Here is a 16,036-nt window from a genome sequence, read left to right on the forward strand (position 1 = left end):
ATGATATGTTGCAGTGGAGACATCTGGTCCAAACTGGGTACTGATCCATCTTTCAAGAGCAAGCGTTTAGTGAAACCTGCGTTGAACTCCCCAAGATTAGAGAAGCAGTCATCAGTAAAATGATGGGAACACAAAAAAAGTTTGGGGTTGTACTACTGTGAAATTTAACCACTGATTCTTTGGAGTCTCAACTTTCAGAAGTAAAAATAAAACAAATTTACTTTCACGGTGTAGGAAACCATGTGTCCTCAACATGATGTTTACCACACAAACAAGCCACAGGGTTTGAGGGTGGGTCAAGTCGTTCGCGGTTGGCCAACATAGAACATATAGTAGGTGGGAATAATGCAAATGTGTTCTGTTACCCTGTGACATGTAGCCATCACGGAAGTGGGATTCCATCTGATGACCCGTTTAGGCTGTTCAGAGCCTCAATTCTTTCTTTTGGGAGACAGTAACTTTGTTCGCTTTACGCTTTAGAGCTTTGCAGATTGTTTATGTTCACGTACAGCTACATTACACACTGCATGAAAGGCAATATTCAAAATTGCATAATAGGGGCACTTTAATATAACTTGAAGTGTTATATTACAGTCACGGTGATGAGAAAATTATTCCATAAATAAATAAAACTGCATAGAGGGCAGATGGAGATAGTGCCCTATTCTAAGAGCATTAGCTCTTAGACCACCCATGTTAAAGCTTTGATTAACTACATTTGGACACATGTTTGTTTTAAGAGCAGCTGAAGCCCTGTTTATATCTAAATAAAATGTGATGTCATTGTTTATTCATCTTAGGCTGTGAAGACATTGTGGCAGACAGCATCTCGCTGGACTCTGTGGTGGCCATCCTGAAGTGGAGCTCACAGCCTTACGGCTCCAAATGGGTTCATCGGCAGGCCATGCACTTCCTGTGCGAGGAGTTCAGCCAGGTCATGACCTCTGACGTCCTCTACGAGCTTAGCAAGGAGCACCTGCTGGCGGCCATTCAGTCTGATTACCTGCAGGTGATAAACCGTACACCAATTCACCTTGAGTACTTTGCAGATATCCCAGAGCAAGATTATTTAGTTCAGGATTTTAGGGGAGCTGTTAATGAATCAAATAATCTGCACTGTAAATACAGATACATGCTTCCTAGATATGAAAAATAACATTTTGTTAACTATAGAGTTGTTCACACAGGACATCTTATCTGGACATCTACATGTGTGCAAACAATGAGGTGCTTTTTTTTAATTAAATGTGGGTTGTTAAAAAAGGGTTCACTCAGAAAAAGGCTGGCAATTGTTAATCTGAATAAAATTTTCTAGCTCAGTATTTCTAACAGCTTAGCTGTAAGGTCTGTTACACATGATCTTTGTGCAGTTTCGTCAAGGTTAAACTCGTTTTCTCTCTGGAAGCATACAGTGTTAATTCAGGGTAACTGAATCATATTGCACTATTGGGAAATTTGTTTATTTCAGTCCACAAAAAATTACAGGATTTCAGGCCTATCCATTTCAGACAGCAGAGTGTCCGTATCAGTCTGTTTATCGATCTCTGTTGATTCGAGCTCCCTTCTCTTAAAGGTCACCTGCTTTTGTTTTTAGACAAATGAGTCAGCTGTATCAGATGACCCCCTTAAGTCTCTTTGTGAGTTTATATAGAGAGCTGTAACCCCATCTGGGATTTGGCCTGGCACACAGTCTGTTAGCGCCTTCACACTCCTGTGTGCAGGGCTCCAGAGTGCACCTAAAACGGTCTAAATATTAATTTGCAAGTTAAGTTTTTGCTAGGATCGCCACTGGCAATTCTATACATTTACAAGTTACAACTTGAAAATGTGCATGCCTTTTTTTCCGCTTGTTTTGCGATCAATTTTTTTGTTATGTCAATGTAATAAACGGAGAAGCTGTGCATAAAAACTGAAGTGGAAAAAACACTGTTGACTACACCTGCTAAAACTGCTCACGTTGTGGCAGAATGAGAGGGAGAAAATGGAGATGTGCAAAGTAAAATTTGTGCAAAAGCAGTGTCTCTTTTTTGCACAATTTGAGCAAACACAACAGGTAAAGCTTTCAGCTGTGTGGATATTAGAAATATCATTAACAATTCTTATTTCTAATTGATACTGATAGGACTTCTTATCAAAATAAACTGTGTTCTATCAATGCTTGAACTTCATAATATTTGTATTGCACTTGCCGTCCTATAATCGCAACAAGCTTTGTGCACTTTTATATTTTAATAAAGTATCAGCTTTAAATTTTTACCCAATTCTTAACCAAATTCAAACAATAAATACAGTTTTGGTGCTCTTTAATGTGGCATAAGTGATCGCTTTAGCACCTCAATTCAAGCAGCATGTGAACCCATCATACCTTTGTCTTTACTACTATAGTATGAAATAAACACGAATAAACATCAAAAGATATATTATAAGATGGCCTACAGTAGAACGGAAAACGAGTAAAGCTTGTAAACATTGCCACGGAACAATACATTTACCTCAGAATAACCATTCGGCGTCCATAAGCTCATTAGTCGGCTTGAAAAAAAAAGAGGAGCATTTAGCTAAATTTATGCACGATATTGATTATTCATATTTTTACTTAAAGCTGCGGTAGGGAACTTTTGAAGCTCTAGCGGTTAATAAACAGAACTGCTTGCGTCTTGCGGAAGAACATTGTGGCCGGAACTACTTCTCTCTGTTTATGTCTATGAAGAATCACAAAGGTACTGGGTTACTCCGCAGCGGTACCCCCCAAGGAATCTAAAATAGTCCGAATATAAAAACTTATTATAGGTGCATCCTATTGATTCAGGACAAGCTAAAAACAAGGTTTGGAAAATGGATTCATGGTGTACTCACTTATTATATAAATTTTTCTACATTTTGAACACAAACAAATTTACGGACTGCAGCTCTGATTGGTTGTTTCTTACCGGGAGTGGATTAATTTCTGCAAATGGCAATAGGACCACTGGGAGGAGCCAGAGGAGCTTGATTTTTCACAGATTATCTGTCTCATATTCTACTGTCAGGACATAATGACAGGTTTAACTAATATGTAAAAATTATATTTTTACAAAAGTTACCTACTGCAGCTTTAACCTGTTGTCCACATGATAAGAAAGAATAAAAGGAGCTAAAGATAAAATTCAACACCATCTATATATTTTCATGTTACTAATGAAGAAGAACTGAATGGATGTGTGCAAGACATACCACAACATTTATCGGATGCATGGAGGAGGAGCCCAAACTTCACTCAATGGCCAATGGATGCTGACATAGTTATGGTTCATGATATTGGCACAGATTCTGTGTAATAAACAGTTCTTTGTGATAAAATTTAGTTCTCAAGTCGGAAAAGGTGTTTAGCTCCCACTTTAATGAACCTTTATTCCCAGGATATCTACAAATTGGATTAAAATGCTGATAAAGACAAGAAAAGATGAGAGACAAACACATGACAATATGTCTGAAATGTTAGTGTTAAACAAAATCTTTCTGTGATGCTTAAAATGTTAGTTAACGAATAGGTATGAATAATTCATTTATAAATCCTTCTGAATAAAAATAGTTGTTGTTGTAGTTTTGGACTTGGTCAAGACATAAGAGCTGTTGGTCATGTCTAAATCCTGTTCTCTCTCTCTCTCTCTCTCTCTCTCTCTCTCTCGCCCCTAGTTTCAGGTCTGCACTCTACTACTGTCGTGTAAAAAAGGCAAATAATAATAATAATTGAATTTAAGGAAAGTGTGGCCACCTTAATATAAAAAAATGTAATTTAGTTTGAGGGTTAATCTGTGTCCATTAAACCGGGATCAGCGTCTGACGATGAATAAAATGAGATTTTGGCTGTGTAATATTCTCAGTAAGATAAGATAGTAGAAAAATCATTTTGCTGAGGTTTTGCCTGGCACCTGCAGGACCCGCTGTTATGAAATACATTGGTTTTATATATCCTGTTTTTCCATTCGATATCGTCCTAATAAATGTGCCATCTTTAAGCTTCTCTTCTCCAGCCTTGCAGCACTGACTAAATTCAGTAACATAAACTTGTACTGTTCTTCTCCGCTCTTCACAGGCAAGTGAACAGGACATCCTCAAGTATGTTGTAAAGTGGGGCGAACACCAGCTCATCAGGAGGATGGCCGATAGAGGTATCACACATCTCTCTAGATATGTCTCTCTAGACACACATTTAAAGGAATTGTTCATCCAAAAATGAAAAAATCAGTCATTTATTTACTCACCCTCATGTTGTTCTAAACGTTGTTCAAATGGATGGTCGCCATCCACCTTCATTGTATGGAAAAGAGCAGCTCACATATTCTGCTAAACTACTACTTTTGTGTTCCATTGATGAAAGAAAGTCATACAGGTTTGGGCCAACATGAAGTGAAAAAGAAAGGTCTAGATTTTAATTTTTGACTGAACTATTCCTCTATATTTTTCACAGACATGCATGCTTTTCTCTGGGCTGAACTTTTTTCTGTGCCACTGAATTTGTCCATTTCCACCTTTTGCTATTGATGGTGTTCTATACTATCCCAGTCTAATGATTTATTCCCCAATCCTCCTAATGTCTAGTAATGTCTATAACTGGCTCAGCACGGAGAAATCAGGGCAAGTGCTTTGCAATACAGAAGCGTAGCATATGGCTGGCGGCTCCAGATCTGGGTCTGCAGTTGCTCTGTGTATCCAGCAGAATCAAATATACCCAGACTAACACTATCTTGAACGTTTATAGCTAGTGCCAAATCACAAACACGATTTCTGATTGCTTTTCCCCAGAACACATTTTGAAGGGAAACAGCAATGCACCTATTCACTTCATTTTGTCATTAACCAATCTTTATAGATAATACTGATTTGCTGTCTGAGGTGCATATACTGTAGTAATTCAGGGTCCAATGCCATGCAGCATCCCTAGAGCAGAGGAGCTTAAATTCCTGGCTCAAGGGCACGGCTGCAGTCAGGAGCTGCATGGTGATACCGCTAATCCTCTGGAAGCACACACCCGCCCACCCATCTTTGCTAATCTATATTGTGGGCTAGAAAAGTTTGGCCACCGTTTCCTCCAACTCAAATTCTTGTGTGTGTGTATGTGTTTGAAACGGTGTGTATCTGTGTGTTGCCCAGAGCCTAACCTGTTAAGTGGTACTGCACATAGTGTGAATAAACGTGGCGTGAAAAGAAGGGATCTGGACCTGGAAGAGCTTAAAGAGATACTGTCTCCGCTGCTGCCTTTTGTCAGAACCGAGCACATATTACCAACCAACAGTGAGGTCCTCTCCGATACTGTGAGTGTGTCTGTGTGTCTTCTATATGTCTTCTGGTTTGTACACTTTAAACAGGAACTTTAAGGGGCAGTCAGACTTGCTTTTTAACTCCATGCATCTTCTCTTAATTGACGTTTACAGTTCTTTTAAAAGATTCGGGGTCTTGTTATAAATAAATAAATAAAATAAATAGATAAATATATATATATATATATATATGTGTAATTTTTTTATTTATTTTTTCACTAAGTGCTGTTCTTTTGACATTTCAATGCATCAAGAATCCTGAAAAAAATGGTTGATGCTTTTCACACAAATATTAAGCAGCACAATAGTTTTCAATGATGATTATAAGAAATGTTTGTCCAGCAGCAAATCAGCGTATTATAATGATTTCTGAAGGATCATATGACACACACTAAATTACATTTTGAAATATATAAAAATATAAAACAGCCATTTTAAAATGTAGCAAAGCAATATTTCACAGTGTTGCTGTTTTATAAAGGAAAAGCCTCAAAGAGAAAGAGAAAGAGTAGTGTTTAATCCTATATGGTTCTATTATTATTTTTCACCAGTCTTGAAATTAACTGTTTAGCATCGTTCTGTGAATATGCTTACATACCAGCTATGAATGGTAATGCATGAACATAAAAGTGACATTTAAGTACCCTTTAGTCTGTAAAATGCACAGATATTTGTTGTGTTGCCACAAGCCAAATGTTACTTTAGTTTTTTTCTGTACAGCACACGTTAAATGAAAATGACAAAAATGGTGATATTGATTGATGTTTGAATGGGTACATACTCGGATTCTCAATACTGCTCCGTATATAATTTGCTAGAAAGTAAGAAAACCTATAACCCAATGTGCTAATGCTCCAGTAAGTAACATCATCTTTCCATTGTTCTTATAGACCGCTCTCTTCATGTATTGGTAAAGACTTTTCTCTGCTTTTAACAGATGAAGAGGGGTCTGATCAGCACCCCTCCCTCTGACATGCTGCCCACAGCAGAGGGAGGCAAAGCCAACGCCTGGCTCCGGCAGAAGAGTGCTGGCATTTACGTTCGCCCACGGTTATTTTCTCCTTATGTAGAGGAGGCCAAGGTAGGATGCTCTTCCTCACCTCACATATGTAAAAAAAAAAAAAAAAAAAGGACTTCTTTACATTTTTTTCATTTGTAGTATGTGAATCAAACCAGGCACTTGGTTTATATACTAATCTTGGTGCAGTTATTAGCTACACTCTTTTCATTATATGACTTGCATTTAACTTTGTGTTTTCCTCCAGGTGGTTTTGGAGGAGATGATGGTCGAGCAGACTGACCTGGTTCGGCTGCGCATGGTTCGCATGTCCAATGTACCCGACACACTCTACATGGTAAACAATGCCGTCCCCCAGTGTTGTCACATGATCAACCACCAGCAAATGGCTGGCAGCCAGACCGCTCCACCGTCTGTGGTTGCTAATGAGATACCAGGTGGGTTAAGCCAGTCTCCTAATCCAAGCACTATATATTCGTATAAAATACTTGTTTATACATGATTGTGGTGTTTGTGAATCTAACTCATTTTTTCAAGTCATTTTAGAAAGATTGTGATTTAGTTCACAGAGGCCAAGTAGAAACCAATTAAATCATGTCCTAATCTAGATGTAGTCGCAAATCCCATAAATCAAACCATGAGACACGGTGTTCTCAAGTTAATTTTGCTATTCTATTTATTTTTTCAGATATATATTATGTGAGTGGAAACATTGGCCTTGTATGTTTGGCAAGCTTTGTGATCCTGTGGGTGTTATGTAAAACAATAAAAAACACCAATAATAAAAATAAAAATGAAATGTATTTATAAACTATGTAATATTGTTAACTGATTGGCTTATTCATCTGAATTTGCACATTAAATAAGTCATCTGTTTTCCTTTCATCACCCTGTCTTTCAGTGCCCAGGTTGGCAGTGGTGAAGGAAATGATCCGTAGGCTGCAGGAGCTGCGTCACACAGACCAGGTGCAGCGAGCATATGCTCTGAACTGTGGTGAGGGCGCCACAGTCAGCTACGAGCTGCAGATCCGTGTGCTTCGAGAGTTTGGCCTACCAGACGGGGCTGCAGAACTCCTACAGGTAACCCAGCACATCCTGTTTGTGTGGAAACTGACAAGTGTTGCTATGGCTAGCGTGAATTTATCTGACTTTCATGTCAGTTAGTATTACCTCTGCCTTTGAAAACAATTTATTTTCCTGTGATTGCAGGTACTCATACTGATTTTGATTAAAAAATACAGTAAAAATTATTTTCTCTTTAATAACTTTCTATTTTATTATATTTTTATGTAATTACGTAATTTATTCTTATGATGGCTTGACTTGTCACTTCACATGTAAATAAAAAAAATATTAAAAGAGCTTCCTTTTACAAGAATGTCAATTATAGTGTACTGAGAATCCAGTGTGTACTTGCAGTCCTACAAAATTTTGGATAGAAACAACTGCATTCATATACCTCTGCATGACTCCATGTTATTTTGACTAGCATGTTTCTCCAATTACTGTGCCCTTGGTTTTGAAATTCCCTGAGCTCTTGAACTGCTGTGATATCTTCTTGTTCTCACAATTAATTGACCAGTGTACTTACACTGGATAGCTTGGAAGGAGTCAAAACCTCTAAAGCATTCCAGACAACCTATTAAGTCTCTTTTTTGAAGCATGTCTAGCACAAACATGCCCAAGGGTCCTTAAAAAGTCTTACATTTTACAAGAAAGTCTTAATTATGATTTCAGGAGGCCTTAAATTTGGTCACAATTGTAAACTTAAACTGTGAACCTTTAAAGCAGGGTCTAAAAATATATGTGGTCTTTTTATAAAATACATTTTATACTTATACATTTAACTAAATAATCCTGCAAGAACTTGGATTGTTCTTCCTTTACTCATACTGCACAATATGTGGTTCAATAAGGTTGAATGTTACAGGGACAGATTATTGCAAATGCAGGTCCCAATGTATTCTGGTTAAACAATTTTTATTTTATTTTTATTTTTTATTTTGACATAGTTTGCATATGGTGGTGTGTTTTTAATGACACCTTTCCTAAAAATTTATCCACAGTGCCCAGGCTGAGCAGCCCTCCGAGTCCACATAGAAAAGTTAGTACAACACACAAGCTGCTCTGCAGTGTGCTGTTTGAGTAAATAAATTACTCTGGGATATTTGTTTATTTTTACTCGGAGGGAGTGCGAGCCAAGTAAAATATTGTAATAACTTCAGTAATTTGTGGATTAATGCTTACTGGAGACACGAAATGGTTTCAAATGATTCAGTCCGATTTCACTAAGAAGAACCGGTTAAATTGAACGATTCTTTCACGAACCAGACGTCACTAGAACTAAGGGAAGAGCTACTGATACGTAGTGTATTAAATCGGTGCATTAGTTTGAGACTTTTCTTTTAACAGTTTTAAACCTCAGTTACTATTGCGCTCTTGAAGAGAGTTTCATCGTTTAGACTGTAGTAACCGAACGCAACACGCAGTTTGATTCATCTTGAATTTAATGACTTAAATATTAATCTGTACATCACATCGAACAAGGACCGCAGTCACAACAATTGAAATATAGTGCACAAAAACGTTTTGGTGCTTTTATAATGTTTTTGTGCCTTTTGTGTGGCTCAACAATAACACAGAAACACAATATCAGATTTTGGATCAGCATGAACTGTAATAGCAGTTCATGCTATTTTATAGCACTTGCTATTCAGTTCTGCATATTATTATTTTTAAGGAATTATGTAGTTGTTAAATTGTATACACTTAATTGCAGTACAAATTAATGTGTTCATTATTACATTATTATATTAATACATTTAAAATAATTTAAATACAAATACAAGTTTACAACATCCAGCAGCTCAGTGAAATGTTTTGCACAGCTAAATAGGCTAAATTGCTGACATCGCCTCACACTCAGGGTCACACCAGCTCAGGATACAAAATGTATAATTTCCATTGATCTAGTCTTTGCATATGTTGGTTTGGTATTTGAATCAGGTCTCCTCTGTTGGAGCAGAATTGGCTAGATGGCAGTGTCACAAAAAAGGGTCCTAGTAGAAATGCGGTCCTGAAACTGCGGTATTGCAGGAACTCCGTATTGGGTGGTGTTTGTTCTGACTATGTTACTATAGACATTGCCCTACCCCGCTCATATGGTATACATTTTATTTGTGCAGGTCTTAAAAGTCTTATATTTAAGCTTAAAAGTCCTGTATATTTACTGTGTTTCAGAATCCGCACAAATTCTTTCCCGAGGAGCGTTTTGGAGATGAGAGTCCCGTCCTGGCCTTACGGCAGTCAGGTCGCTGCCGGGTCAACAGTACCCCAGCTGTGGAGAGCATGTTCACCGACCTGGAGGCTCTGGTGGGCTTCCGCCCCCCTCTGCCCCCTCCTCCTCCACCCTACCATCCCCCAGCCACACCGGGCCATAGCCAGCAGCAGTATAAAACGGGCTGGAGACCTCGGGTCCCCACCCAACCTCCCTCCAGATCTTTCTCCTACCCCTGCAATCATGCACTCCTTCACAGGCAACCCTCTTCCAAGATGACCAGCCCAGCCTACCCCCCAGGAGCCAAGCCCCTGCCCCCAGACTGCACTAATGCACAGGGGGGGAGGAATCTTCATCCTGACAAGAAAATGGTGATTAATACCAATGTATTATTTTCATTATAATTTATATTAATTTATATGATCTAATTAATTAATTTTGTATTATTATTAATGTGAAATGTGTAGATTTTTGTAGGATTTGGTTATGAACTGCACTGAGAAACTATCCTATTATTTTGTCTACATAAATTCAAGTGAGTTTAGGCATTACAGCATTATCTGGTTTATTCTAGCAGAACATGGAGCCTGTTATCAACGAGTTCATGCCGGACATCGCCATGGGTGTTTCAGCAATGAGCCTGAAGGAGCGGCGCCTTCCGGAGGTCTCCATGGAGGTAGAGAGTCACGAAGCCCACCCTCACATTGCTACAGCTCCTCCCATCTCCCACAGCTACTCGAGTCGTCACCCGCACTCTTCCCGTAAGCGGCATGCAGCCGAACCCAAGCCCGAGGGCCCACAGCCTGACTTCCCAGATCTCTACGAGTTCCCAGGCCGTCACGTGCCTCCCTACAGTGGACCGGACCTCTATATCCACAGCCGTCAGGCAGGTGGTGGAGCACCACCTCCGTCCTACTCCGAGGCTTCAGAATCCCACCGCCTGGATGTTCTGGAACAGCCTCCGCAGAGACTTGGCTTGGCAATCGTCTCACAAGGGGGCGTTGCACAAGCTGTGCAGAGGTCATGGCCCTTAAATGAGACGGACCTCACCTGTGGGCTTGGCCCCTCCACAGAACAGTATGAGGAATGGCCCATGGGCCGCCGGCCTGCACCAGAAGGAATGGGGCTGAGCTTAGGAGCGAACGTTGGGTCAGGGGACGAGGGAGGGTTAGGTACCCGAGACCGTAGGTCACCCAGCAAACCTGAATACCCCTACAGAAAGTCTGCTCTCTGACCCCTGATTAAAAAGAGACTTAGGACTGATTTAAATGCTAAATGTAAGCTAACAGGTAAGGCACCAGCAGTCCTGCACTTTGTGTTCTTTCGAGGGCCGACAGTATCTTGAAGTGATGAACACCCATAAGCTACGTGAGTGACTGCTTTTCTGAAGACTCAAGGGAGATGTTCTGTTAACTGCTCTGGGTAGGTTTAAAAGGAAGAGGAAGAAGAGCTTGGTTTGGTTGTGTGCACCCTGGAAAAAGGTTAAAAATGCTAATTATTTTAATCTGAGAGGTCCAAGGACTTCATTCGACAGCCCTGAAATGTATTTCTTTGTTCTGTATAACCAGGTTCTCAGATTTCCCTCACATGCTGCATATTAATATACAGATATCACAGTATATTTCTTTAACCGTCATGTCCCAGATCAGACTGAGATGACTGGAGAAATATACATTCATCTGGATGCACAGATTTCATTCCTTGGGAGTAAAGTAAAAAACAAATATGAAGGCACTAAGTTGCAAGATCATTATTTTGTCTAGTCCTTGACAAACAGCTCCTTCTTCATTTGAGGGCAGAGTGGCAGTAATAGTTTGTGTAATCTGCTGCAGATGCTGGCTTTTACATTAGCCTGTGCAATTTAAAAGCTGAGATGAAACACAAAAAAGAAAACAAATGAAATCCCCTGTCTCCTATGAGGCAATTTATCAGCCATTGCATTGGCACAGATGCACCATTGAATGGGTTTTTAGCATGTTCCAAAACTCAGATCTGCAAGATTTATTCCAGTGTATTTAACTTTAAAAAACTATTTGTCCTCTCTAACAAACATTTGGCATCCTCTTTTGCATTCAGATTCTCTTTCCAAGGCTGCAGTTGGTGGCATTACAGAGAGACTGCAAATATGGGTTGATCATTATCAGCCTCGTTCTCTAGAACTGTACAGGACGTGCAACCAAACCAACCTCACACCGCATCCTCTGTCTTCTGGTTCTGTAGGATGGCAGCAGTCCATGGCTGGGAGTTCAGTAGCTTTTCTGCGCTGCTTCTGTCAGCAGATGACCAACAATTATGATGTCATGAACAGGCTTTGCAAAAAAAACTGAATTCTGTGTTAGTGTCTTGGACACAAGGATTTAGAGTATGGACTTTTGATTTGTTACGCAACTCTTTAAGAAACAATATCCTACACACTGCTGCACACCATACCTTATAGATGAAGTGACTTATTTTAAGCTTTTTTAACATATGAAATACTTGCATTCTTAAATAATTGTGCAATAGTGCAGATTTTTTCATTTTAGATATTCATTTTGCTTGCTTCTTCTTACATCCTTTCTCAGATTATACTGACACAGCAAATATGCAGGCTAGTTCACCTAAAATGCTAATTCACCCTCATGGTGTTCCAAACTCTTTTTTTTTTCTCTCTCTATAGAAAACTAAAAGATATTTTTAAGAAGGTTTTTCTCTCCATACAGTTAAAGTCAGTGGGGTCCAAAAACATCAACATTGGATTGCACCCTATTGGCTTTTTTGTCTGGACCAAAAAGCCTTTAAACATTTGTTCGAAATATCTTTTGTGTTGTGCAGAGAGAAAATATATCACACAGGTTTGAAATGACATCAGGGTTAGTGAATGTTGAAAGAATTAGAATTTTGGGTGAACTATCACTTTAAGATGATCAACAATAGCCTTTCCCCACAAGTGATGATGGTACTGTATTCTCACACACTCTCTTTAAAATGATTATATAAGAAACTCTTGTTCTGTTAGACTGGGTGGGATCTCTGTTGAATATCCAAACGATCCTCAGCTGTATCCATCCCAGATTTTTCACTTTGAGTGCTTCTTTCTTTGGAGCACAAGAAGCGTTTTATTGGTTGAAAGCACAACGTACTGAGAAATACGAAGAATGTCATTTTATATCTTGCCAGATAAAAGTGCTCAGACAATTTATACGCTGGTAAAAGGCTTGAGTTTCAGTTTTCAGTTTTGTTATTTTACTTTTAAGAACCCACCATTAGACCAAAGATGAGTTTGGGAGGATGTTTGTGTTGCTTGGTGAATATCTAAAGCATTTTATTTTATCTACCGCAAATTGAACTGAAACCCTTGGGTTGAGATTGATGTTTGTTAAACAGACTCTTTGGTGACATTTATCATCGATTGATTTTATTGATCTCTCCGCAGGCACTTTGACTTACTGAGTTGGCCTTAAGAGTTGTAGGGTTACTGCTGTATCTGTAGTTACGGACTTAAGACCTTCCCTTGGGCAACGCAGTTCTCTGTCATAAAACGCCTACGATCTTCTGTGCCAGAGAGAATCTACCTCTGACCAGCTCCTCTCAACATATTTTAGTCAATTTGATTTTCCTTCTTTATATTCTTATCAACGTATTCAGACCTCTTGAGCCTGACCTTGAGCATCCATCATTGAGGGCCCAGAACCAACAGCTGGAAATACTTTTCTTCACTTTCTCACATATTTTTGTAAAGTTCCTCATCTTCTTTCCTTACACTTCCTGTTTTATGAGATTAAACAAAACCGCACAGTTAAGATGTTTGTGCAGAAAGGTGAGGATGATGCCATCTTGCATGATAATGAACTCAATCTACAGTTACTATCAAAGGTGTTATTATGGCAGTAAGCATGTGTTATTCTCCATCTACCCTTGGTCGTTTTTCAGCAATGTTAGCTGCCTGATGCAGTTGCAGTGCAATGAACGGGTCCTTCTGGACTCCTACTGCAGCCCACCTCTTGAGTCAAACCTGAAAGAGTCATGAACCCTGAGTGGGAGCGCTCCAGTTCACCATCCCACAAAGCTTCAGAGGGTCAGATGCAACGCAGACCCTAGCTAGGGTGCTAGTGATCTCAGAGTTGAAGTCGTCTGAATCTTAGTAGGAGGCTGTCTTTGAATCTCAAGGATGTAGCTCTTCAGTCCCTGTTGCAAATGGTTAAACCTTTTCATTGGTGTATAACAAACTTCAAAATATATGAGACTGAGCTTTCAGTAAAGTATCTGTGGTTCTCTCAAAATGCAATGCATCGCAGCCTACTTAAAGGCTATCTTCCCTGACCTCATTCCACAGCAAAAAGAGGACGAGTGAACCGATTTACTAAACATATTTATTTAGAATAAAGATATTTTACCATGCATTTGTTCCACAGAGCAAGTTTCTCACTCATAAACTTCATTTTACCTTGTGGATCCTCCAGGTTTCATGTCAGCATGAGGACAACATCTCAATCTACCTGTCACTTGAGTTGTTTTATCACCAGCTCACATGTTCTCCTGTTGTTGCGTCAGAAGCTCTTGTCAAAAGCGCAATCACTTAAATTCTGTGTTGACTTTCTAACGCAGTATTTTTGAGCTGTGGGTCCATCCCTCTTTACTAAGGCCATTTTGAATCATGACGAGCAAAGACCTTTCGGTGTGATATTTCTCGTGTTTTTTTTTGTTTTGTTTTTTAGTTTTTTTTTTTTCCTGTTTTTTTTTTTCTTTTCTGTTTTTATGTAACAGTTGCATGTTCTGATTTTCCAAGTGACTGTTACCTGCATCTCCGAGCACGGAGTAACTGGCATCAGCACTTCTCTTAGAGGCAGCCAAGAGGAGATCTGAGGTCTGTCATGTCGTTCTAGAGAATCACACTCTCTGCATAACCATGACCCAAAATCGACAGATGGATATTTAGGCCTACTGCTGCTACTCAAGATTTTCCTGCCAGCTGAGAACATTATTTCTTGACGTCAATGCCTATCCCAGCGATCCTGTCCCATCTAGACCCAGCCATGCCTTAATCTTAAGGGGGAGGTTAGGAAAACTCCTTGGATCGCCTTCGCCTCTGCTATACTCAGGCCATTTTGAACTGCTAAGAAGTCATTTATTTCATGTTATAAAACACCAATCAGATCATTTTGAGGGTGTGTTTTGAATGCTGCAGAAGCCAATGCACAGTGTGAGGGTATTATTTTGCATTTGAGATGCACACTGACCTCATAATTAATACATTTTTTTCACAGATGCTATTTGTGGTCATTTGGGTTTTGTCAGATTTGTGGGTTGCTTGCCTGAGAGACTGTTAGGGAATGAATTGGAAATGCATTTGAGTTTGTCCTGAGTCTGTCCTGTAGAACTGAACTGGCACGGTGTTTGATGTTCATTTTTCATCGCTTAAGAATACTGGGTTCGTTTTGGAGGGAATGATTTTGGCCACGAATCCTGACATCAACTTAAACTGAGAAAGAAAAAAGCTAGAACTGATGAAGGTACCCATTGCACTAAATGTTTTAATGGAGATGTGTGTAACGTTTGTTGTGGAATAGCGCCCTCTGTTGGCTCTATTGATTTATTTTGACTGAAACCTCTGTTTATTCAGTTTTAGATTTACAGCCGAGTCATTTGTCTTGAAAGTTCATTCCTAATCCTTTTGGTATATTTGCATGGCATTGCATTATTTATCTCCAAAGTGCCGCAAGGCTAAACTGAACTGAAGGTTTGTGTTTTGGATGTGTGAGGGGCAAGGGAAGTTGTGTTTGTAGACTTCGCAGTCGAGATCTCCAGGTTCTCTTGTTCCATCTCTCTTATGGAGATGATTCAGTGCCTTCCCTGCCTGAGGCTGGGCTTCCACCTCACTCCTTTTGTCTTATGCAAGCCCTTTCTACAAACCTCTGTTAAACCGTCTCTTTGTAATACTGTAGCCAACGCATAGTGTGCATAATGTTTAATTTGTCCTTTTTTTTTTTCTTCAAAAGATATTTTTCAAGATTTTTGGTACCTTTGATCACAGGCCTCAGAAATACGGTGTTTTGTTGTATGTAAAATGTAAAGTTTTTTTTATAAATATATATAAAACCTGCGATATCTATTTGAGACGTGTGCATGTGCATATATTTGTGTGTATGTGTGTGTCTATATATATATATATATATATATAGACACACACACACACATGCACACAAAAAAAAAAGCATTCTTTTGTGGAGTTGTGGAAAGTGTCTATTTTTCTATTCTTTTCTTTGGCCGGTGTAGTTATGAACTTTACTCTGCAATTAGGTGACTAATGTCTTGGAAATAAATAGTTTTGAGTTATAATGATTGTGTGTGTTTTGTTGTTTGTTCGCCAGGTGAGTAACATCTTGCCATTAGACAGAGACAGAGCAGGTCTCATTCACTAACCACACAATTTGCATAGAAACACGTCCATGCAGAAATCAT

At 39.2% G+C, this 16,036-nt stretch overlaps 1 protein-coding gene across 1 annotated transcript in view; it reads left to right on the forward strand.

The window, feature by feature from the left end:
• The window catches only part of LOC113062902 (BTB/POZ domain-containing protein 7-like), a 46,866-nt gene extending 30,953 nt beyond the window's left edge, over positions 1-15,913 (forward strand). Inside the window, 8 exon segments of the mRNA XM_026232966.1 lie at positions 801-1,009; positions 4,076-4,151; positions 5,134-5,294; positions 6,238-6,381; positions 6,566-6,755; positions 7,220-7,398; positions 9,559-9,966; positions 10,170-15,913. Coding sequence (XP_026088751.1) covers positions 801-1,009; positions 4,076-4,151; positions 5,134-5,294; positions 6,238-6,381; positions 6,566-6,755; positions 7,220-7,398; positions 9,559-9,966; positions 10,170-10,829 — 2,027 coding nt within the window. The 3' untranslated portion in view covers positions 10,830-15,913.
• Positions 15,914-16,036: the final 123 nt, after the last annotated feature.

The sequence above is a fragment of the Carassius auratus genome, chromosome 45, assembly GCF_003368295.1.
Source record: "Carassius auratus strain Wakin chromosome 45, ASM336829v1, whole genome shotgun sequence".
Lineage (NCBI taxonomy): Eukaryota > Metazoa > Chordata > Actinopteri > Cypriniformes > Cyprinidae > Carassius > Carassius auratus.